At 40.6% G+C, this 25,179-nt stretch overlaps 2 protein-coding genes across 2 annotated transcripts; both read right to left on the bottom strand.

Annotated features, from left to right (window-relative positions):
• Positions 1–3,389: 3,389 nt before the first annotated feature.
• LOC131299768 (uncharacterized) lies at positions 3,390–7,269 on the bottom strand. The gene is made up of 3 exons (XM_058325344.1): positions 7,261–7,269; positions 3,723–4,179; positions 3,390–3,571 (listed from the first exon to the last, which is right to left on the bottom strand). The coding sequence occupies exons 1-3, from the start codon at positions 7,267–7,269 to the stop codon at positions 3,534–3,536; spliced, it is 504 nt and encodes a 167-aa protein (XP_058181327.1). The 3' UTR covers positions 3,390–3,533.
• A 2,248-nt stretch (positions 7,270–9,517) lies between these two features.
• On the bottom strand, positions 9,518–23,725 carry LOC131301001 (uncharacterized). The gene is made up of 3 exons (XM_058327090.1): positions 23,555–23,725; positions 20,130–20,381; positions 9,518–9,723 (listed from the first exon to the last, which is right to left on the bottom strand). Exons 1-3 carry the CDS (start codon positions 23,658–23,660, stop codon positions 9,623–9,625), a joined length of 459 nt encoding a protein of 152 aa, XP_058183073.1. The 5' UTR covers positions 23,661–23,725; the 3' UTR covers positions 9,518–9,622.
• Positions 23,726–25,179: the final 1,454 nt, after the last annotated feature.

Genomic DNA, 25,179 nt, shown 5'->3' with positions numbered 1-25,179 from the left:
AAATTACAAAAAGAAGAAGAAACACAGGATCAAACAATCCACTAAGAAGTAATCCATGACTAAACTTACTGCACATGGCAGTCTATCCGTAGTTCTACGTCCAACGTATGGTAGGTCTCTTGCGTAACCCACTCCATACTTTTGCATGTATGCATAAGCTGTTTGACAATATATTTGCTCAACAAAGGAAGGAGCCGGATCTGCCGGTCCACTGTCCAAGGGAAGGCAATTGGTATTTCATTTATCAAATTTTGGGAGGTTTGGGGGATAAGAGGAACGCCATCCCTCAACGCCGCCATTGAACTTGTGCAATCCGTTGTGGACAACATCACGCAACTAGCTAAAAAATGAAAAATATGAGTTATAGAACCGCAGTCAAATCAATAAAATAGAAATCTTATAGGCTCCAATTCTTTGATTTGGCTTCAGTTCTATAACTCATATTTTTCATTTTTTTAACTAGTTGCGTGATGTTATCCACAACGGATTGCACAAGTTCAATGATGGCGTTGAGGGATGACGTTCCTTCTATTCCCCTAGCCTCCCAAAATTTGATAAATGAAATACCAATTGCCTTCCCTTGGACAGTGGACCGGCAGATCCGGCTCTTTCTTTTGTTGAGCAAACATATTGCCAGACAGCTTATGTATACATGCAAAGGTATGGAGTGGGTTATGGGAGAGACCTACCATACGCTGGACGTAGAACTACGGATAGATTGCCATGTGGAGTAAGTTTAGTCATGGATTACTTCTTGGTGGATTGTTTGATCTTGTGTTTCTTCTTTTTTTTTGTAATTTGTTTTTAAGGCACCGAAGTTGAGAATTGGAGCGTATAAGACAATACAGAACAGTCAAGCCAACTCTGATTATATTACTCAAAGAATTTGGAAACACCCAATAGCAGGGAAATGCTTGCCTACGACTCTTTCAGAACTCACAGATTGGTATGTATACTATTTTTGGCATTGTTTCTATTTTTCATTTCAATTTACTGTAATAGAATAAGTCTTCAAATTGATTGAGAAAAAAAGCATGCACATTTATGTTCAACATTTGTTTTTACTCTTTTCAGGGTGTATACTGGGGTACTCCAACAGCCATTGACAGCGATGGAGGGAATCATGCTGTAGTTGTGATGGGTTATGGGGTGGAGTCTATGATGGAACTTTGTACTACAAAATAAAAAATACTTATGGTCTCAACTGGGGCAATGGTAGTTACGGATGGGTTGCGTAGTATCTCTTCCGAAATTTTTCATACCCTAAAATCAAAACGATCAGCTACTGATTGAGGGTAACGGAGGTAATTAATTCCTCTTGTGGTTTTGTGTATATGTAGTTTCATTATCATTTATAGAACTGTACTAGTGTAATGTCCGTGCTTCGCACAGTTTTGCACATTTCTGCATGCTCATTGGATGAATTGGTATCGGGAAGTGTTTTTTGTTTTTATAGTGATGATAGTAAAGAAATAACAAGAGGTCATTGAAGCATAAATGAGTTTCTATGAAGCACCGACACCTCTAAAAGTTGAAGAATCGCAGTGTCAGGACACGGGGACACGGGGACACCGCGGAGATACGTCCGGGACACGCCACGTGGCGTGTCCCATAGTTTAATATTAAATTTTGAGGGGGACACCGATGGGGACACGGCAGGGGCCAAACTGCAATTTTTTTTAAAATTTTGGGGGCCAAACTGTAATTTTTGAAAAAATTGGGGGTCAAACTGTAATTTTTTTTAAAAAATTTGGGGCCAAATTATTATTATTTTTAAAATTTCTGGGTGCTAAACTATAATTAATTAATTATTTATATATAAATAAATAAATAAATATACACGTGGCGTGTCCCTCGCCGTGTCCGTGTCCCCATTTTTTTAGAATTCCCGTGTCCCGGTGTCGGTTTCGGTGTCCGTGTCCGTGTCCGTGCATCATAGATGAGTTTCAATTCTCGAAATACAAGACATTCATTTTTTTGGCACACCTTATATAGGCACCCTATTTTACTTTGATATAGTTGCACTGTAAGGACCCGATTTTATTATTATTTTTTAATTGATTGCCTGTTGCCATGTGGGCATGTTGTCTAAGTGACGTGGGACCCATGAGCGTATCCCGAGACTTTTAATATGATTAGATATGCATTTGATATGCATTTGATGCAAAATTTGAGTTTTAGGGGTCGAACTAGAAATTTTCAAACATTTAGGATATTGATCGATGTTACTATGGAACTAGAGGGACCTATGGTGTGTTTTTTTTTTTTCAAAAAATCAGATTTTTACTCCAGGGGAACATCGGCTCCCCCATTTTCCATTTCCGGGACTTTTTTTTTTTTTACTTCTTCTTCTCTTGACTCCCTCATTCTTTCTCTCACTACACACACAATCAACCTCTCAAATCTTCTACATTTTTTTTAGTACCTAAGGAAAGGGAAAGCTTAATTTCATACATAAAACTCAAGGATTTTGGAGCTAGAAGTGAGTTTGCTGGAGATTGAAAAGTTAGGACTTGGTAATTGCATCACTGAGGTAGGATACATGACTAACCCTCTTGATATGTTTATTTTTAGTGTAAATGTTGTAGAATTGTTTGTAGAACATGAATATTCTTAAGATTGTGTGAAAATTTGTGTTAAGGTTTTAAGATTCACATACATAAGTTGTGTTGATACTTGTTAAATTCTTGAGATTTATGTGTTATTGAGGTGTAGAGATGCCAAATGTTTAAAAGTTATATATGTGCTTGTGAAATAGTTTATGTGTATTTGAAGTTTAGTGAATACTTGGAACTTGGATACTTGATGAGAATTATGCGAATGATATTTGGGTATGAATTATCCCATTCGGTGAGATATGTTGAAGTTAATTTAATATATAAAGGAAAATGATATTGGCACTCTAAAAATTGATGCAGGCACTCTAAAAACAAAAGAAAATGACTTTGGAATTACATTGATTTTGGAGTGCCTGCATCAATTTTTGGAGTGCCAATATCATTTTCCATAATTAAATAGCATGTGAATGTACAAAATGTCCAGGAAATGATTAATTAGGATCAATGAGCAAATATACGAGATTGGAAGTCTAAGAAACAATCAATTAAGGTTTTAGGAGACAATGCAATGAGATGTTTTAATTATTTGAGATACAATCATGGTTTAAAGTCATGCAGTGAGCTTTTTTGCTGGAATCACGGTTTCGCAAAAAGTGAGATTGTAACGAAAAAGAACACCGTGCAGTTGTTTCAAAAAAACGTGTGATCTATTTGTCATATTAAGCATTATGTTAATCATGCTTTTGTAGTTTTAATTAATCTCAGTTTCTGTGAGTTTTCATGACAGTGAAAAACCATGATCGAAAACATGGACATAATACGATCTCATGATTCGGATCAACCACGCTTCTGGGACCGATCGAGATGGAAAGTGAAACATCACAGCTAAAAATTGTGATGTTTATGCCTTTTTGTAGTAGTACAAGGAGAAGTAGACTTACAGACTCGTCTTTGGTCTCTGACATGCATGGTGCTTTATCCCTCCGATCCCAGTAATTTCAATCGTTCAACTCCTTAAGGAAAATCAAAAAAAAACAAAAGAAAAAAGAAACTTACTTTAGATTTTTGTAAATGGTAGAATTGAGATTTTAAACCCCTAATTTTTTTGCAATTGCTTGACCGAAGGGATCAATTAATGGACTTTAAGTAGCCCAGCGAAAGTACCCGATATCACCGGCGCCCGCAAAGCCTCCTCCTCGAACACCATATCACCGTCCGGTTCCAGATCCGTCACGGCAAAGCCGCTGATCGCCAGATCCAGCCGGGCCTGGAGCGATTTGGCCCGGGCGCGTCGCGGCCTAGTCGAGCAAGGGTGAGGGACTTGTAGTCGCGGTGCTGAGCTCTGTGGACCATGGACCGGGAATGCAGCCGGAAAGAGAGGGATGACGACGGGGGCGAGAAGGTCTGGTCCAGCTGATCCGACTCGGGGGAGAACACTTCGACGGTTTTTTGGATGGAAGCGGAGACGTCGAGGGTGGCGGTTCTGGGGGTTTACGGAGGCAGGGTTCTGGAGAGGGCGACGGAGAAACAGAGAGCGAACAAAACGGAAAAGATAGACACTCTCTCCGCCATTGTTGTGGAGTGAGAGTGATAACTGATAACTGTGTTTTGATGAGTGAGGCTCGAGATGGGTTTATATATTAAGAGGAGAGAGAGTATGGGTAGTAGAGCCGGTCACGGGAAAAAAATTTCAGTGCCCGTTGGACACAACGTGGTGCACAATTGGCACTTCTGCGCCGTCAATTGTATTTTTGAATAGCTCAAATTTGAAAAGAGAAAAATGAAAAGAAATTTTTTTTTTCGTAAATGAATGTGAAAAGTGTTTATTTTTTTTGGTAACTAATGAGAAAAAGTGTTGGGGTGAGAGAAGATAAAGAATTTTAATTCGAACCGTCTTAAAAATATATTAGATTCCAGATATATCATGGGACTAAATGAGGATTAACATTGTAAATATTCAATTAATAAAACTCTCAAATTTTCACCCACAAAAATCTCCCACCATTAAGATTTTGAAGGCAATTGGAATAGAAGAGAGGAGGTTTTTTAGAATCCTAAGTAATTTTTGTGAAATCTAAGATATATGTATGTTTTTGACCAATCGTTTTACTAGATAAAATGAGGTAAGTCGTTTACTGCATTTGCAATACGTTAATTTATTAAAAGCATAATTGGATATGAAGTGTTGCTATTTTATACTTTTTTTTAGTTCTAATAAATTTACATTGTTATGCATGTTTATTTTTATTTTTTGTCCCGCATACATGGTTGCTCTCGTATAGTAAAATTCTTGACTCCGTCCCTGATTGCAAGGGGGAGTGGCACTTGCCACCCCCGTTCCCAAAATATCAAAAAAAACAAAAAAAAACTTATAGAAAAGGTTAAATAAAGAGTATGTGAAGAAGTTGAAACAAATGTGTGCTTTGGTTAACTGGTTAATGAGCATGCGTTGATTTCTCTCTCTCTCTCTCTCTCTCTCTCTCTCTGCATAAATTTTCACAAAAATTAAAATTCTTTTCACTAATTGGAGAGGTGCGTAACCCATTTGAATATTTATCTTTTTTCACAAGTTTAATTAGTACTATTCTACTGTATGTAATTTCCCCACAAGTTAAATATTTTTATTGCATAGTTCTTTATAAATTTTGGTGAGTGTAAATAGACGTATAAAATGAAATCACAAACATTTCGATTTTCATACTTTTATCTTTATTATGTAATCTTCAAAACCACATTCCACATATTTTCCTTTGTTATACATCAATAGTATTAATTGTTGTTCACCTATGATACGACAGAAAAAAAAAAAAAAAACTTTCACGGAACCAAATGAGCTCGAGCTCGAGCTCGTTCGTTTGCCAAGCTTGAACGAGCCACTAATGAGCCAAGCTGCGAGCCGCTCGCGAGCGGCTTGGTTCGTTTGCAGCCCTACCCACGACTATATATATACCTCCGTCTTTACTTCACACCTCTAATAGTACTCCCTCTATCCCTGATAACTTGTCCCATGCAAATATAATAAAGGCGTGCAATTTTAAGATGAAAAATAAAATAATTCTGTGCATTAGGTTTTGAATTTATTTTCATCAAATTAAAGTGATTCTAGGATATTTTAAATTTGATGCAAATAAATTTAATAATTTTTTCAAAGGTACTTTAATTTTAAAATCAAACATAACTTGAGTATGTGGCATATTACGAGACTCACTCAAATTATCTACTACCTCTTTGTAAATGAACTTTTTTATTTAAAAATAAATTATGAAAATAACAGTGCTTGGAGAATTCATAAATAATTGGAAAAACTAAACGGAAAAATCTCAAACTAACACAACCTGCAATAATAGAATTTACTTAGTTCATTCATCGTAAATACTAATTCAATTCAAATCTGTCTCATTAAAAAATTAAGTCCACCCACCACCTATCTAATTACCTGAACTAAAAAAATTATTTGCAATTTTAAACTTGGACCTATATAGCACAAATGTTTTCAACTTTGGAATTTTTATTGAGCTCGAGCTCGATTAACTCGCGCGAGTTCCCTTTAAAACCCTAGCGAATAATTTAAAACTAAAGCTCGACTCAATTTGTTTTGTTTGGAGCGCTATTCTCGCACCTGTACTATCTTTCTAGAAATTTTAAGAGAAAAAATGGGTTACTTTATTTTAATTTTAATTTTTTTCTGTTTGTTTCCAAAAGATGGTCTTGGATTTCTGACCATTTTCTTTCGCTTTTTCCCATTTTCTCTCTGTTTCCATCTAAGAAAGGAAAGAATATTAGCTGGTTTGGTTGGAATCTCATGCAGTTTTGCAGACAAATATTCTTTGACGTAAAGGGTATGCACATTCATTACAGTCATTGAGTCATTTGAACAAGCATACTACTATATGGGTGTATAAATTAAAAGATACAGTCAAAGGAATCATGGAGTGTGTCTGGTTTGGTCGGGTGACGATGGAGGGAAAGGGTTTTTCAGAGTTAGACCCCGTTCTAGAATCTTTCTTATTTTACAAGTACTTATTTTGAAACTTCTTTTTCAAAAATAAAAACCTTTGTTCCACAAAACCCAAATAATAAGCCCTCTTCTTATTAGGTGATGACTTGTGTAATGCCCCTGCATGGATGGAGAAAGATTGAAGAGGACATCCAAAATGGTTGAGGGGCAACAAAGACATTTTGCACTTGGGCTATGGGATAAAACGACGTCATTTTGGCCTTACTTTTTAACAAAATAAGAAGACAGCACTTTCTGGAACGGGGGTTCTTTTTGGACAAAAAATAAGAATTTTTTGTTGTTCTGGAACCCAACCTTAAAAGACACATAGGAGGAGGAGGGAGGGAGGGAGGGAGGGTCTACTGATGAGAGAGACAAAAAGTGGGCCCTACTTGCTTAGTTTGTGTGGTTGGGGCTAGTTTTAGATTTCAATTATTTTATTATTACACCTAATTACATATCCAATCACATACTTTCACTCATAAGGGGTGGAGCTCGCACACATTATATATCCAGTGTGTATGAGATCCATCCTTATTATGGGTGTGAATATGTAGTTGGGTGTAGTGTTAGAATTTTCCGATAGATTTTGCGTCTCCAGCATGCAAACCCAATTAAAATCCACCGGCTCTCTCTCTCTCTCTGACACACGCACACACACAACACTCTCCATATATGTCTCCTGGTCTTTATGTTTTCACATACCAGCACCATTAAATTCCTTACTACAAATGGAACCGCTTGGGACAAAAAAATTACAGCTTTTTTTATACAGAAAGTCTAGGAAGCATGATACCGACCCACGACCCAAAAACGGATAGGCAAGAAAAGATTGTGTGCTGTAAGAACTACTCCGTGTAAAGTACTACAAGAATTACAGTTCAGACCATAATTTTTAGTAGTTTTAAGATAAATTACAGTACCTTTTATATACCTAGCCAGATCTTTCGAACAATCACACTTAGGAGCTCTTATCATTTTACACCATCATTATTTTTATTTCCGCATTTTAAAATTTCCAGTATTCCTATAAAAAATTGGTATCAGAGTCCACAGTACTATTTGTTAATTCAAGTAGCCAGATTTTAGATCCTTATTATTGTTTAGTTTATTATTCGCTTTTTATTGTATAGTTTATTATGATTAATGATTTAATAAAGGCAATTAGTCTTAGTTTAAGTGAGATTAGATCCCAACAGTCAAAACAAAATATCCAGATTAGAACAGGTTTCTAGCTAATAGAACAACTTAGCAATAGCCTAGATAAAAAATTCAGCCTAGAAGTTAAAGGTAATATAGTAACCAGAAATCAGTTTGAAGAATTTTCAACAAAATCTCTTGAGCAAACCACCCAGCCAACCACCCAGATCTTAGAAAGAATTAGCAGATCCAGATCTTGTAAGCAGTTAGAAAATCTAGATTATTTTAAAGAGTTACATTCGGAAATACTAAGGAGAATCAGTAAGTTAGAAGAAAAACAGCTCATAATATCAGAGAAATTGTCCTGCAAAAAAGATATAATAGATCTGATCAGTTAGTTAGATGTTACTCAGCTCAAGGATATAGAAACAGAAACCAAAAAATTAGTGGAAAGTCTTAGATTTGAAGTTGACAGAATAAAACAGAACTCAGTTCAAGTTAAAGCAGAAGTGGATAGTAAACTCCAGAAAATAGAGATTCTTTTAGAGGAAGTTAAGAAATTAGCTAATGGAGAATGAATAGTTGCGATAGTTTATTTTATAAAGTAGCATTAGAAAATTCGGTAAAAGTTCAACCAGATCCTATCGGATTATCCAGTTTCAAGCCAACAGGTAAAACAGACGAAATTATTATTAAGCAAAATAATACAATTATTGAACTTTTGATAAGCCTTAGCCATAAATTAGCAGAGACATCAGAAAAGTTAGATCAACTGTCTATTAAAGTAGATAAATTCCAAGAAGGAAAAGCTTTAGAAGCCTTAACCTCTAAAATAAATCAGATTAGTATTTCAGCCTCAACGGGACATTTAGAACCTAAGAGATCCAACAGATCCTTGCAGAACCATACCTTTTATTATAATATATTTGGCACTCCAGATCCAAACAAAGGAAAGAGACCAGAAATTCCTTAATCTTCAAGAACCTAGTAATGGTGTCTAGCAGTAAAACAAAAGTTAGTGGGATTTCTTTGCTAAACAGAGTTTTTGGAAAACAGCCAGTAGAAGAATATAGAATAGAAGGAATTATAGATCCAGAAGTTCAGTTAGATAGATTCAGAAATCATAATTTAGAGCTATTAGACCCAACAGTATTATAAAGGTCACAAAATTTCTTTAACAGAGGTGTCAGAACTTATAATAGCTATCATGAGAAACCAATTAGTGTTATAACTGAAGATCAGTTACAAATTCTAGAAATGATCATTCAGATCTTTAAAAAAATTTGTGAAAAAATTAAAAGGCTTCGATCAATTGTGTGGACCTTGATGGATGAAATGAAGTCACCAAAAAGTGTACCCATAGAATTAAAATTTATAAGAATACTAAAGCCTTTTTGTCTAGAGTCCATCTACGGGTACAAAATTTGAGATACATCATTTGCACACTGCGTTGTGTGAGACCCACCTCGAAATTCCACACAAATGATTAAAGTTGCTCAATTTATTTATTAATTATAACTATTGTTTCATTTTTGTGTGACGAACAAGTTTTTTCTCACCGGAAACTTATAATGACAAAATTAGATTACCAATTGTAACAAGTTTTTTTTTTTAACAGTTCGTCAAACAAACTTATTGCTATGGCCTTGTTATGACAAAATGGCGAACAAAATAATTTGTCACTGTAACAATGTTGTGATGAAAAACTAACAAGTAATGACCAGAATTTTTCATAGCATAATCTCGTCTCTAAAGCAACATGAAGTAGAACTCATAGCAAAATCTCGTCTCTCTCTAAAGCATCGTGAAGTTTGAACTCGAAGCAAAATCTCGTATCTAAAGCATTTAAAAAAAAAAAAAAATCGTCTCTAAAACATCAACAAAATCTCATCTCTAAAGCATCAAAATCTTGCCTCGTAGCAAGCTCTCAATGGTCCCCTGAGATCCCTTCTCCAAGTTGCTTTTGAGCTTCCTCCAACGCTTTCTTGAGCGCAATGTTTTCTTCCAGATGGCGAGAAGCAGCATCTCCACAAGAGCAGTTCATTAGTCTTAATAAGACAGGATGTATGTAAGCAATGTTTTAAAGATCGAACCGGTGAGCGAACTGAAAAAAAGATCGGTGGACGGATCACCGGTTCAACGGTGGTGTGAATCGAAATCGAACTGTGGCCTTATAATTATCTCATTAGTATATTAAAAATTATCAATAAATTGAAGACAATGGCGATGTTCAATTTGAAAAATTAGTTCTACATCTGTGAACTGTGACAACTCTCAAATAGTCTCACATCGACTAGTTTTGAGGGGAGAAGGTACATGAAGGCCTTTATAATGTTGCTTCTAGCTACAAAACTCATCGTATGCATTACACGTGGCTGTCAAAGTTGCAATAAGACAAGAGGAAAGCTTGGTTTTAAATTGCGGTATCGGTCAGTGTAATGGTCACGAATAACCGATATCGAGAGTATCGGTCAATATGTAACGGAAATCGGATACCACACTCGTGAGTTCTTATCAAGCGCTAAAAAAATAAGAGATACACATGTTCTAACCTTATTTACGAAAAAATTGAATGTTTCTAACCTTACCAGACTATTTTACGGTTTTCTGAGTAAAATTATTACTGGTAGATTTATTTATTTATTTTGAACTTAAGTAATTGAACATTTTTCCCCTTTCAAAGCATAAATCTCAGTCTCTAGAAAGGTAAGACTACCATGATGGGAAGAAACACACCGTATAAAATCCCAACAAAAGCCTTCCTTATTTTATTTGGTGCATTACAGGAGTACCATATAAATCCCTCACATTACCACGTGTTATACCAAATTTTTTTTTTTGAAGATGTCAATTTCATTCAGCCCGAAGGTGGAGATTACATCGCAAAATAAAGGAGTGCACAAAACTACCTAATTCGGAACCCTAGGACACCTTGCAAAGCAAATCAGCACGAGGTGCCGATATGAAAATCCTGTCCAGGACAAGGTAAAGAGATTTCAAACGAAATCCCAGCACAAACCATTACACAATAAAGAACAGATATAATCGAAAACAACGAACAAAATACAGACAAAAAGAAAGGAGCTGCTCTTATGGGCAAGCCACACCAGCCGCTGGCCGACAGAAACAGAAACCCATTTCAACAAGGAGAAAACTTCAGGGAGCCTCTATGGCAAGCCTCCGCTGACACGCGAAGCTCCGGGCGTGAGAACCGAGGCAACGCCGGAAACCACTCCGACAAGCCCAAACAACCACGACGACCGAAGACCAGACCTTCCAACACACCCGATCTGTCGTTGACGACCTAGAAACAAAGGGAAACGCGGACAAACAACTTAATCTAGAGCTGCTACGAAGACCCCCGTCACAAACAACACAGAGCCGTTGCCAGAGAAGCCCCATAACATCGCCGAATAGTCGCCGACCACAACAACCCTCAAATCCTTCCACCATCGAAACCCTACAAAACTTATTCCACCAACCACTTAAACCGCCGGACCTGGGGGAAACCCAGACCAACACAAGCCGAATCTAGAGGGACCTAGATCGGAAAATACCCGGATAGATAGCTAATAAACGGAAAAAAACAAAAAAAGAAAAGAAAACCCCAACCCAACCGCACACTTTATTACCTCGTCGATGACCCCAAGCAAGACAGATCTGGACCGCCGTGTGGAACCAAGGACTGTGGGCCACCATCAATCACCGGACAAAGCCGCCGTAAGGGGGAACCACGCCGGTCCAAACAACAATGCATCCAAACTGAGAGCACGGAAAGCCAATCGGCAGGAGACTACGAGGCGAGGAGGGCGGAGGAAGAAAAGGAGAGAGGGGGGAAAGGTGGGAGAGAGGCGGAGGCCTCCCCCCAGCGGTGGTGTCTAGGCTTTCTGTAACGCCCCGACTTTCCGGAAGCAATAAAAAATAAAATCTTAAGAAAATTTGCTAAATAAATATAATTTTTCAAAATAAAATTTAGCTATTACAGTCACAAGATAAATTTACTAATTCAAAATACATTAATTTCAGAGCTGACTCTAGGCTTGATACAAATCCGAAGCATAATCGATCTTCGTTCCTGATATTCTTTCCGTGTCGAACTGCACCATCTTTGAATCCTCTCTAGTGAATCATGCGCCCTCTGGCAAATTGTTCGCCGAAGCAAACGATTTGCCAGGATACAGACGTATTCGTGAGTGATAAATCACCCAGTAAAATAATCCAACCTAACCACCCCTCTTACTTTACAGCTAACAAGCAACAAGATAATAATAATGCGAAAGAGCAGAATAAGGATTTACAAACACCAATTTATTACTATTCATTATCCTAATGTAAAATCTAAGATCTCTCCGCGGGATCTTTCCTCCCCAACCGCTAGCCATGCTCGGTCTCATGAGATCACTTCCTTTTGCTGTCGCAGATACACGTAAGTTATGTACCGAGTATGCATCCCAATAACTACAACAAAGGGAAAGCTTATCATGCCTGAATCACCACTAGAGTTCGCTTATCTTATGTACCACTTCACAAACCACATCACAATCACCACTGGACACCCGCCAGTATTAATTCATCACTGGACACCCGCCAGTTTCAATTTCATCACAAATCTCATCACAATTACAAAATCCGCCTGCAGGCAATTTAAAAATAAAACTTTCCAATTCATCCATTATCTAGCATCGTCTAGGTGAATTCTACTCGCATACCACCCCATGTCTCTAGTGTCCAATTTAGCATTCAAATCAAGTAATAGTGCAATATACAATTAAAACGAATAATAATTAAAACAACCTACAAGCAAAATAATCACACAACCTTTTATGAATAGGCCGTTGCCCTCAATCTTGTATGGCCAAGATGATAATAAGTAAGAGCTTTTTAAAAGAATTTAAAAAACATATTTTTCTAGGCTCTCATTAATTATTTCTAAGTAATTAGATTAATTAAAAACTAATTTAATGCATTAATTAGGTAAAAATATTAAAATAATTAACGTGACCTGATTAAGAGTCCGAGAGGTCCTATGCAACCAGTTGAGTATCAAAAGTTGGGTTCAAAGGGTCGCGGGATTATTTTAAATGATGACGTTAAATAAAGTGGCCGAAAGTGAAGTAAATAGATAATAAATAATTTACTAATTAAAATATGTTGAGATTAACAAAGTTTCATCTTCGAAATGTAGGGAGTCTAAATAAAACTACTCGGGCATTAGTAATAAGGTTTATAAGGTCGTAAAGTAATTTTGATTGGAAACATTATAGAAATAACAATAAATATTAAATTAAATAAAAAAATATTAATTTAATAAGATATCATCTTTGAGATGCAAGGAGTCTAGGAAAAATTAGTTTGGGTGTTAAAACGTTGTTTGGAAGATCGCAAAGATTTTTCGTTAGTAAACTTGATAGATAACTAATAAATAGTTCAATAAATAGATAATTAAATAAAAAAAATATGATCTTAACAAGTTATGATCTTTCAGGTGTGAAAAGTCTAAGAAAAATAGTCCGGGCATCAAAAATGAGGTTTGGAAGGTCGCAAAGTTGTTTCGAAACATTTAAAACCAACTCAATCTACCAGATAAATTAAACTGATATAATTAATACGTTTTATACTAAGATGATATTATATTGTAAAAAAATAATATCAAGTCAGTAGTTTTTTATAATATTAATATCAGAAAGATTGTAAAACAAATATCATAAGGGTTATCTTCTTCATAAATAATTACAAAAACGTGTTGAGCTCAAAAATAATATCAAATTGATGAATATGGCATAAAACGTGCATTGAACTATTTTTTTTCGTTCGGGACATAGAGTTAAGCATATAAACACTTAATATAATTGGAGAAGAGGTTAGAATGGATTATAATACCTTTAATCAGATCGAATTGATTTAAAAACGAATCTTGAATTTTGAAGAAGAAGACTTCGGGTTCTTTGATCGGGAGACCTTAGGATCGAATTGAGAGATGTTTGGCGGTGCTAGGGGTCGTAGGAGATGTTTGGATCGATCAATTCGAGTTTCGGTGGGACGAAACTATGAAACCCACTTTTCTCTCTCTAAAACTCCATTGATTGGAGCTTGGGTTTCTTCTGTTTTTCTCTTCTTTTCTGGTCGGTGGAATGTGGAAAATATTGTGATATTTTCGTGGGTCAAGGGGGTGAGGTATTTATAGGAGAATTTTGATGAAAGAGGATAAGAGTGAATTTAATGGGGTTGGGTTCATGAGATTTGGAATGGACGAATTTGGCTTGATTTTAGGGTTAGGGAGGAAGTAGAGACTGAGTAGGAGACGGAGAGACGGAAGGAGTTTGAGGTGAGGGAGGAGAAGGAGTGTGCATGTACGCATGTGTGCGTAGGAAAAATTTAAAAAGAATGCATGTATATATTGCATGCATAATTGTATTTAAAAAAAAGAATTACATTAAGGAAAATAACTCTAATAATATTATATTTAAGAAAAAAATTTGGGTCAAAAATCCGGGTCGTTACACTTTTCTCTATTGAGAGAGTTTTTTAGAGAGAGAAGGGCAATAGTTTTTGGAAAGTGTATGGCTGGTACCACGTGTTATACCTAGTGGCTCATCAGTTCCTCGTTTTACAGAAGGGGGAAAAACGTACTGTAGTTCTTTGTCGTTGACACCCAAAACAACACCCAATCGTTCAAAAAAACCCTTAATCGCAACCAACACATGTAAAATCGTACCTGAAATCCAAGAGAAAAGGATTTTTCGCCCAAAATGATGCTGAAATTGAAGAAGTTGAAATCAAAACTATTTCTTCTTAAGATACCAGAAATCACGCACACGAACATTTCGATTTGACGCCATTATCTGAATCGGAGGTCAGGCAATAACGAATATGAAGGTTTTTTCCTCTTTCTTCTCTGACCCAGTAGAATTAATAACCTGGTTTTTTTTTTTAAAAAAAGAAAGGAAAAAAAAAAGAACATTGTATGTAAGGATGCATTGAACAAGAGTACCTAACAAGTGCAAGCTCAGCCTCAGTAGTCCGAACACGACCTACGAGTTCCAAAGCTTTCTGAATAACAGCGCTTGTCCTTTTTTCTTGTTCTTTATGGAGATCATCAAAGGCAAGCTCCCTGAGATGAAGTTGGTGTTGCAGATATTTCTCATCACGATACAACCTCTGATTTTTAGAATAAAGCCTCTGTATTTTAATATGCTGCATTTCAAGTTCTTTCTCAAGGACAAATGCATCACCAAATTTTCCCACCAGATCACATTACCACACGTGTTATACCTAGTAGCCCACTAGTTCATTGTTTTACAAAAAGAGAAAAAACGTAGTTCTTCTTCGTCGACAACAACGACAACCAACCCTAGGCTTTAACCTTCAATTAAATCCCCAAAACAACACCCAATCGTTTAATAAAACCCTCAATCGTAACTTACACATGCAAAATCGTACCCGAAAACAAAGAGAAAAGGATTTTTCACCCAAAGTGATGTTGAATGTAGTGGCCCAGATAAATGAGGCTCTGTACTGACCCCCCAAGATTTACCACGAAGTGGCACGAGAAGGAACCAGACCCGAACCACGATCAAGATCCCATCAAATCGAACTCCGACAATTGGCGACTCTAGTGGGGATTAGTTGTTCTCTCTGATGTTCGCTCTTCCCATTCAACAGCTCTCACCTCGCTCATAGGCGTTCTTCACGACAGAAATGTCGAGATCCGAGAACCGAAAGGCAGCGACGCGACGAGAGGAATTGGCGAAGATCAAACGGCTCTTCCACCTGTCCACCAGCTCTCGCTCCGGCGGGGGCTAGGACCGTCCGTTGCACAACGACGTACGTGTCCGCCAAAAGAATCCATGGTCTAGGCAGTCCGTAAAAAATCGCCTTACCCCTTCAAGCGAAATGGTTCTTCGGGAAACAACGGGCTAACGCGGAAGGCATTCACCGTGCCCCGAACACCAATCAAAAGAGGATTCAAGGCAGAAGTTAGCTTTCGACAGGCTCAGAAGCGTCCATACTCCTCTGTGCCTCCTTCGTGTCTCGGTTTCCCAAAGCCGAGCCCACGAATTGACAGAACCCTTCTGTGCCTCATTCGTGCCTCGATTTACCGAGGTCGAGCCCACAAATCAACGGAGCCTTTTTATGCTTCCTTCGTGCCTCGATTTTCCAAAGTCGAACCCATAAATTGACGAACCCTTCTGTGCCTCATTCGTGCCTCGGCTTTCTGAACCCACAAATTGACGGAACCATTCTGTGCCTCCTTCGTGCCTCGGTCTTCGAAGCCGAACTCATGAACTGACGAAACCCTTTTGTGCCTCATTCGTGCCTTGATTTCTTCAAACGAAACTCACGAATCAATGGAGCCTTTCCGTGTGTCCTTCGTGCCTCGGTTTTCCAAAGCCGAACCCACGAATCGATAGAGCCTTTATGTGTGTTCCTTCGTGCCTGAATTTCCCGAAGCCGAGCCCACGAACCGACGGAACCTTTCCATGCCTCATTCGTGCCTTGGTTTCCTAAAATCAAACCCACAAATCAACGGAACCCTTTCGTGCATCACTCGTGCCTTAGTTTCCATAAACCAAACCCATGAATCAATGGAGCCTTTCTGTGCCTCCTTCGTGCCTCGGTTTCCCGAAGCTGAACCCACGAACCGACAAAACCCTTTTGTGCCTCATTCGTGCCTTGGTTTCCTATAACCAAACTCACGAATTAACGGAGCCCTTCCGTGCCTCCATCGTGCCTCGGTTTTCTGAAGCTAAACCCACGATCCCTTTCGTGCCTCATTCGTGCATCGGTTTCCCAAAATCGAACCCATGAATCGACGGAACCCTTCCATGCCTCGATTTCATAAAGTCGAGCCCATTAACGGCCTTTTGTGCCTTAGTCTCCTGAACCCATAAATCGTTGGAACCCTTCCGTGCCTCCTTCGTGCCTCGGTTTCCCAAAGCTGAACCCACGAACCGACGGAATCCTTTTGTGCCTTGGTTTCTTAAAACCTAAAACCAAACTCACGAATTAACGGAGCCCTTCTGTGCCTCTTTCATGCCTCGGTTTCTCGAAGTAGAACCCATGAACCGACGGAACCCTTCCGTGCCTCATTCGTGCCTTGGTTTCCTAAGATCAAATCCATGAATCAATGGAGCTTTTTCGTGCCTCATTTGTGCCTTGGTTTTCTTAAACCAAACCCATGAATCAATGAAGCCTTTCCGTGCCTCCTTCGTGCCTCGGTTTATCGAAACCGAACCCATGAATCGACGAACAACCAGTATTAGGCTCGACACATCTCTTTTGGGCTTGGTACACATCAAAACATTCGGCCATACTACTTGTCAACTCTTCCCAAACCAATAAGAAGTCTGGAGAAGTTAAAGGGCTATTACAGTGGCCCGGATAAAAGAAGCTTCGCTTCGGTGGTTCGAACACGAGCTACCAGTTCCAAAGCTTTCTGAATAACAGCGCTTGTCCTTTTTCCTTGTTCTTTATGGAGGTCATCAAAGGCAAGCTCCCTGAGATGAAGTTGGTGTTGCAGATATTTCTCATCATGATACAACCTCTGATTTTTGAATGATGCCTCTGTATTTCAATACGCAGCATTTCAAGTTCTTTCTCAAGGACGAATGCATCACCAAATTTTCCCACCAGATCACATTACCACACGTGTTATATCTAGTAGCCCACCAGTTCATCGTTTTACGAAAAAGGAAAAAATGAAGTTCTTCTTCATCGACAACAACGAAAACCAACCCTAGGCTTTAACCTTCAATTAAATCCCCAAAACAACACCCAATCGTTCAATAAAATCCTCAATCGCAACTTACACATGCAAAATCGTACCCGAAAACAAAGAGAAAAGGATTTTTCACCCAAAGTGATGCTGAATGTAGTGGCTCGGATAAATGAGGTTCTGTACTGACCCCTCAAGATTTACCACGAAGTGGCACGAGAAGGAACCAGACCCGAACCACGATCAAGATCCCATCAAATCAAACCCCGACAATTGGCGACTCTGGTGGGGATTAGTTGTTCTCTCTAATGTTTGCTCTTCCCCTTCAACAGCTTTCACCTCGCTCATAGGCGTTCTTCATGACGAAAATGTCGAGATCCGAGAAACGAAAGGCGGAGACGCGACGAGAGGAATTGGCGAAGATCAAGCAGCTCTTCCATCTGTCCTCCAGCTCTAGCTCTGGCGGGGGCTAGGACCGTCCATTGCACAACGATGTACGTGTCCGCCAAAAGAATCCATGGCCTAGGCAATCTGTAAAAGACCGCCTTACCCCTTCAAGCGAAATGGTTCTTCGGGAAACAACGGGTTAGCGCGAAAGGCGTTCATCGTGCCCCGAACACCAATCAAACGAGGATTCAAGGCAGAAGTTAGCTTTCGACAGGCTCGGAAGCGTCCATACTCCTCCGTGCCTCTTTTGTGTCTCGGTTTCCGGAAGCCGAGCCCACGAACCGACAGAACCCGTCTGTGCCTCATTCGTGCCTCGATTTCCCGAAGCCGAGCCCACAATCAACGGAGCCTTTCTGTGCGTCCTTCGTGCCTCAGTTTTCCAAAGTCGAACCCGTAAATCGACGAACCCTTCTGTGGCTTATTCGTGCCTCATTTGTGCCTCGGTTTTCTGAACCCACAAATCGACGGAATCCTTCTATGCCTCTTTCGTGCCTCGGTTTTCGAAGCTGAACTCATGAACTGACGGAACCCTTTTGTGCCTCATTCATGCCTTGGTTTCCTTAAACCAAACTCATGAATCAATGGAGCCTTTCCGTGTGTCCTTTGTGCCTCGGTTTTCCAAAGCCGAACCCATGAATCGAAAGAGCCCTTCTGTGTTTCCTTTGTGCCTGAATTTCCCGAAGCCGAGCCCACGAACCGATGGAACCCTTCCATGCCTCATTCGTGCCTTGGTTTCCTAAAATCAAACCCACGAATCAACGGAACCCTTTCGTGCATCATTCGTGCCTTGGTTTCCATAAACCAAACCCATGAATCAATGGAGCCTTTCTGTGCCTCCTTTGTGCCTCGGTTTTCCAAAGCTGAACCCACGAACCGACAAAACCCTTTAGTGCCTCATTCGTGCCTTGGTTTCCTAAAACCAAACTCATGAATTAATGGAGCCCTTCCGTGCCTCCATCGTGCCTCGATTTTCTGAAGCTGAACCCACGATCCATTTCGTACCTCATTCGTGCTTCGGTTTCCCAAACAGAACCCACGAATCGACGGAACCCTTCCGTGCCTCGATTTCGTAAAGTCGAGCCCATGAACGCCTTTTTGTGCCTCAGTCTTCTGAATCCATAAATCGCTGGAACCCTTTCGTGCCTCCTTCGTGCCTCGGTTTCCCAAAGCTGAACTCACGAACCGACGGAATCCTTTTGTGCCTTGGTTTCTTAAAACCTAAAACCAAACTCACGAATTAACGAAGCACTTCTGTGCCTCTTTCATGCCTCGGTTTCCCGAAGTCGAACCCACGAACCGACGGAACCCTTCCGTGCCTCATTCGTGCCTTGGTTTCCTAAAATCAAATCCATGAATTAGCGGAGCCTTTTCGTGCCTCATTAATGCCTTGGTTTTCTGAAACCAAACCCATGAATCACCGAAGCCTTTCCGTGCCTCCTTCGTGCCACGGTTTATCGAAACCGAACCCATGAATCGACGAACAACCGGTATAAGGCTCGACACATCTCTTTTGGGTTTGGTACACATCAGAACATTCGGCCATACTATTTGTTAACTCTTCCCAAACCAATAAGAAGTCTGGAGAAGTTGAAAGGCTATTACAGTGGCCCGAATAAATGGGGCTCCGTACCAACCCAGAAATGTACCACTGAGCGAATGAAGGCTCTGTACAGTCCTTGAAGACATACCATCGAGGGCTCCGTACCGACCCCGGAGACATATTACTGAGTGCACCCGAGGGCTCCGTATCGACCCTTGAAACGCAGCACCGAGGGCTCCTGAGAAAGCCTTCTGGGCTTGATGAGACATAACATCGAGAAGAATCCTTGCAAATGGCTGACTTGGCCATGTGCTCCGTAACAGCCTTATCTGGTGCATCATCTATGACATCACCTGAGGCGGTTACCTGAGCGTGACCTTCACGCGCTTACTTTGAGGCTAAGTCAAGCGAGGTCTATAAAAGGAAAGGGATATTTACCTAAGGAGGTATGCAATTCTATTCTAACCCTAAACCTATACACTTCTCCCAAAATGATGTTGAAATTGAATAAGTTGAAATCAAAACTATTTCTTCCTAAGATACCAGAAATCACGCACACGAACATTTCGAATCGACGCCATTATCTGAATTGGAGGTCAGGCAATAACGGATATGAAGGTTTTTTCCTCATTCTTCTCTGACCCAATAGAATTAATAACCTGGTTCTTTTTTAAAAAAAAGAAAGGAAAAAAAAAGAACATCGTATGTAAGGATGCATTGAACAAGAGTACCTAGCAAGTGCAAGCTCATCCTTGGTGGTCCGAACACGAGCTACCACTTCCAAAGCTTTCTGAATAACAGCGTTTGTCCTTTTTCCTTGTTCTTTATGGAGATCATCAAAGGCAAGCTCCCTGAGATGAAGTTGGTGTTGCAGATATTTCTCATCATGATACAACCTCTGATTTTTAGAATGAAGCCTTTGTATTTCAATACACTGCATTTCAAGTTCTTTCTCAAGGATGAATGCATCACCAAATTTTCCCACCAGATCACATTACCACACATGTTATACCTAGTAGCTCACCAGTTCATCGTTTTACAAAAAGGGAAAAAATGAAGTTCTTCTGCGTCGACAACAACGACAACCAACCCTAGGCTTTAACCTTCAATTAAATCCCCAAAACAACAACTAATCGTTCAATAAAACCCTCAATCGCAACTTACACATGCAAAATCGTACCCGAAAACAAAGAGAAAAGGATTTTTCACCCAAAGTGATGCTGAATGTAGTGGCCCGGATAAATGAGGCTCCGTACTGACCCCCCAAGATTTACCACGAAGTGGCACAAGAAGGAACCAGACCCGAACCACGATCAAGATCCCATCAAATCGAACCCCGACAGTTGACGACTCAGATGGGGATTAGTTGTTCTCTTTGATGTTCGCTCTTCCACTTCAACAGTTCTCACCTTGCTCATAGGCGTTCTTCACGATGGAAATGTCGAGATCCGAGAACCGAAAGGCTGCAACTCGACGAGAGGAATTGGCGAAGATCAAACGGCTTTTCCACTTGTCCTCCAGCTCTCGCTCCGGCGGGGGCTAGGACCGTCCATTGCACAACGACGTAAGTGTCTGCCAAATGAATCCATGGCCTAGGCAGTCCGTAAATGACTGCCTTACCCCTTCAAGCAAAATGGTTCTTCGGGAAATAACGGGCTAGCGCGGAAGTTGTTCACTGTGCCCCGAACACCAATCAAACGAGGATTCAAGGCAGAAGTTAGCTTTCGACAGGCTCGAAAGTGTCCATACTCCTCCGTGCCTCCTTCGTGTCTCGGTTTCTAGAAACCGAGCCCATGAACCGACAGAACCCTTCTGTGCCTCATTCGTGCCTCGATTTTCCGAAGCCGAACCCACAAATCAATGGAGCCTTTCTGTGCTTCCTTCGTGCCTCGGTTTTTCAAAGTCAAACCCATAAACCGACGAACCCTTCTGTGCCTCATTCGTGCCTCATCTGTGCCTTGATTATTCGAATCCACAAATCGACGGAACCCTTCTGTGCCTCCTTCGTGCCTCGGTTTTTGAAGCCGAACTCATGAACTGACGGAACCCTTTTGTGCCTCATTCGTGCCTTGGTTTCCTTAAACCAAACTCACGAATTGATGGAGCCTTTCCGTGTGTCCTTCGTGCCTCGGTTTTCCAAAGCCGAACCCACGAATCGACATAGCCCTTTCGTGTTTTCTTCGTGCCTGAATTTTTCGAAGCCGAGTCCACGAACTGACGGAACCCTTCCATGCCTCATTCATGCCTTGGTTTACTAAAATCAAACCCACAAATCATCGGAACCCTTTCATGCATCATTCGTGCCTTGGTTTCCATAAACCAAACCCATGAATCAATGGAGCCTTTCCATGCCACCTTCGTGCCTCGGTTTACCGAAGCTGAACCCACGAACCGACAGAACCCTTTCGTGCCTCATTCGTGCCTTGGTTTCCTAAAACCAAACTCACGAATTAACGGAGCCCTTCCGTGCCTCCATCGTGCCTCATTCGTGCTTCGGTTTCCCAAAATCGAACCCACGAATCGATGGAACCCTTTCGTGCCTCTATTTCCTAAAGTCGAGCCCATGAACACCCTTCTGTGCCTCAGTCTCCTGAACCCATAAATCGCTGGAACCCTTTCGTGCCTCCTTTGTGCCTCGGTTTCCCAAAGCTGAGCCCACGAACCGACGGAACCCTTTTGTGCCTCATTTGTGCCTTGGTTTTTTAAAACCTAAAACCAAACTCACGAATTAATGGAGCCCTTCTATGCCTCTTTCATGCCTCGGTTTCCCGTAGTCGAACCCACGAACCGACGGAACCCTTCCGTGCCTCATTCGTGCCTTGGTTTCCTAAAATCAAATCCATGAATCAGCGGAGCCTTTTCGTGCCTCATTAATGCCTTGGTTTCCTGAAACAAAACCCATGAATTAACGAAGCCTTTCCGTGCCTCCTTCGTGCCACGGTTTATCAAAACCGAACCCATGAATCGACGAACAACCGGTATGAGGCTCGACACATCTCTTTTGGGCTTGGTACACATCAGAACATTCGGCCATACTACTTGTCAACTCTTCCCAAACCAATAAGAAGTCTCAAGAAGTTGAAGGGCTATTATAGTGGCACGGATAAATGGGGCTCCGTACCAACCCTGAAATGTACCATTGAGCGAATGAAGGCTCTGTATAGTCCTCGAAGACATACCACCGAGGGCTCCATACCGACCCCGGAAACGTATTACTAAGTGCACCCGAGGGCTCCGTACCGACCCTTGAAACGCAGCACCGAGGGCTCCTGAGAAAGCCTTCTGGGCTTGATGAGACACAGCGTCGAAAAGAATCCTCGCGAATGGCTTACTTGGCCATGTGCTTCGTAACAATCTTATCCGGTGCGTCATCTATGACATCACCTGAGGCGGTTACCCGAGCGTGACCTTCACGCACTTACTCTGAGGCTAAGTCAAGCGAGGTCTATAAAAGGAAAGGGATATTAACCTAAGGAGGTATGCCATTCTATTCTAACCCTAGACCTATAAACTTCTCCCTACATTTAACTTGATCGTCGGAGGGTCATTGAGCATCCACAGCTCTAGTGACTTGTTGCAGGTTAGGCGGCCGGAGCACGGAATGGCACGAGAAGGAACCAGACCCAAACCACGGTTAAGATCCGATCAAATCGAACCCTTACACTGAAATTGAAGAAGTTGAAATCAAAACTAGTTCTTCCTAAGATACCATAAATCACGCACACGAACGCTTCGAATCGACGCCATTATCTGAATCGGCGGTCAGACAATAACGAATATGAAGGTTTTTTCCTCTTTCTTGTCTGGCCCAGTAGAAATAATAAGTTGATTCTTTTTTTAAAAAAAAGAGAAAAAAAAACATTGTATGTAAGGATGCATTGAACACGAGTACCTAGCAAGTGCAAACTCAGCCTCGGTGGTCCGAACACGAGCTACTAGTTCCAAAGCTTTCTGAATGACAGCGTTTGTCCTTTTTCCTTGTTCTTTGTGGAGATCCTCATAGGCAAACTCCTTGAGATGAAGTTGGTGCTGCAGATATTTCCCATCAGGATACAACCTCTGATTTTCAGAATGAAGCCTCTAGATTTCAATACGCTGCATTTCAAGTTCTTTTTCAAAGACGAATGCATCACCAAATTTTCGTTTCCTATAAGCCATTTGAAATAAGCCTAACAGTACAAAACAACAATTAATTAACTTCTCCAATATAAACATAGTAGTATAATAGAAGCCATCAACCAAGTGAACAATCTTATTCCACATAGTGAACTAATATCTACCTTGAAAATGACAACCCAAATTCAAAGTGCTCTCTGTCTCTCTCTCTCTCTCTCTCTCTCTCTCTCTCTCTCTCTCTCTCTCTCTTGTAGTGGTAATTGTTGGGTTTTTGCTTGAAAAATGGAAAAGTGATTGATTTGTGGTGATGCCAGCTGTGCAAGGAAAAGAAAGAGAAAGCCAAAAAGCAAAAATGAAATAGCCACGCGATGATCCCCCTGAAAAAGAAACAGCCGTAATAACAGGTTGTCTGGAGCTGGAATAGGCGTCGATTTGTAAAAAAGTTGGGAAGCATGGGTGCTTGGCTTTGAGACTTGTTGGCTAGAGGCTTTTTCGTGCATGTGGAGTGCTGCCATGTATGGATGGAGTATGTGTATGTGCTGTGTATTTGGTGTGGGTAGAACAGAAGTAAGAGAGTAAAGAGAGAAAAGTGTTCAGAGCCCCCCCAGGTGGGTCTCGCCCACTAGATTATGTAGTGTGTGCGAAAAGCAGAGAGTGGATAGGGCGTCAGAGATTGGTTCCCCCCTCAGGGATTTCTCACATTGTGAGTTTTAGCGTGAGGAAAAATAAAGATATGAGGAGAGAGAAAAACATTGTGTAGAGCATTAGGAGCTCGGATGGGTTTTTCACCTCACAATTGTAATTGTCTCGTGGAGTAGGCATTGAGGCCGAGCCACGTATGTGATTGTTTTTATTGTTATACTTTTGTTGCGGGTGGGATCATTGCGGGTGGGATTGAGCATAATCCCAACAGTAACCGCTTGTCTTGACTCTAGACCCCTTTAACACCCACGACTCCATGTTTAAAACTTTTTTCGTCAAATCTACATTTTCATCCCAAAAGGCCACGAACAATTGAAATGACCAACCAAAAAAAAACATCAATACTGAAATCAACACCACCATCGCCGCCTTTCTTCAACTCTTTGTTTCACCGTCCTAAGAAATCTTCTTCGATAGCGGCGACTACTTTCGCCCTAAGAAATCTTCTCTGGTAGAGGTGACTACTTTTGTCATAATTGGGGTTCGAATTTGGATCAGTCGGTTTGGGCTTCGCTCCTGGCTCCTTCCTTACAGCTCTGTGCGTCCTTCGCTTAACCTGCAACAAGTTACTAAGGCTGGTGGCAGCCTAGTGACCCTCCGACGATCAAGTCAGATCTAGGGAGAAGAAGATAGGCCTTGGGTTATGGAGAAACGGTGTCCTCCCTAACGACTATTTGGTCATGACGGGTAAAGCGTTAACGGCCTCGGGACGAATATAGACCTCGGGAAGAACATGAACAGTGCAATGGATAGTATTATTTCATGCTTCAGACGATCAAACCGGCATTTTACTCCAATTGTGGGGATCTTGGCGTGGGAGGATTCCGGTTCCTTTCTCCATTTGCTTCGCACCTCCGCCGCTGGACCTGCAACAAGTCATTAGGGCTTTGGAAGCCTAGTGACCCTCCGACAATCAAGTTAGATGAAAGGAGAGAGGTTTAGGTCTAGGGTTAGAGTAAAATGA

This window comes from Rhododendron vialii, chromosome 9a, assembly GCF_030253575.1.
Source record: "Rhododendron vialii isolate Sample 1 chromosome 9a, ASM3025357v1".
NCBI lineage: Eukaryota > Viridiplantae > Streptophyta > Magnoliopsida > Ericales > Ericaceae > Rhododendron > Rhododendron vialii.
This window is presented reverse-complemented; position numbering and strand designations above follow the sequence as displayed.

Excerpts from the sequence above, each read along its gene's own strand:
- LOC131299768 (XM_058325344.1), bottom strand. Across the intron at positions 3,572-3,722 it reads GCGGGCGCCGGTGATATCGG|GAGTTGAACGATTGAAATTA; the intron begins GTACTTTCGCTG and ends ATTTTCCTTAAG.
- LOC131301001 (XM_058327090.1), bottom strand. The coding sequence starts at position 23,660 with ATGTGGAATAAGATTGTTCACTTGGTTGATGGCTTCTATTATACTACT. Across the intron at positions 20,382-23,554 it reads ACTGTTAGGCTTATTTCAAA|TGGGAAAATTTGGTGATGCA; the intron begins TGGCTTATAGGA and ends AATGTGATCTGG. Across the intron at positions 9,724-20,129 it reads GGATGAGCTTGCACTTGCTA|GAGATGCTGCTTCTCGCCAT; the intron begins GGTACTCTTGTT and ends ACTGCTCTTGTG.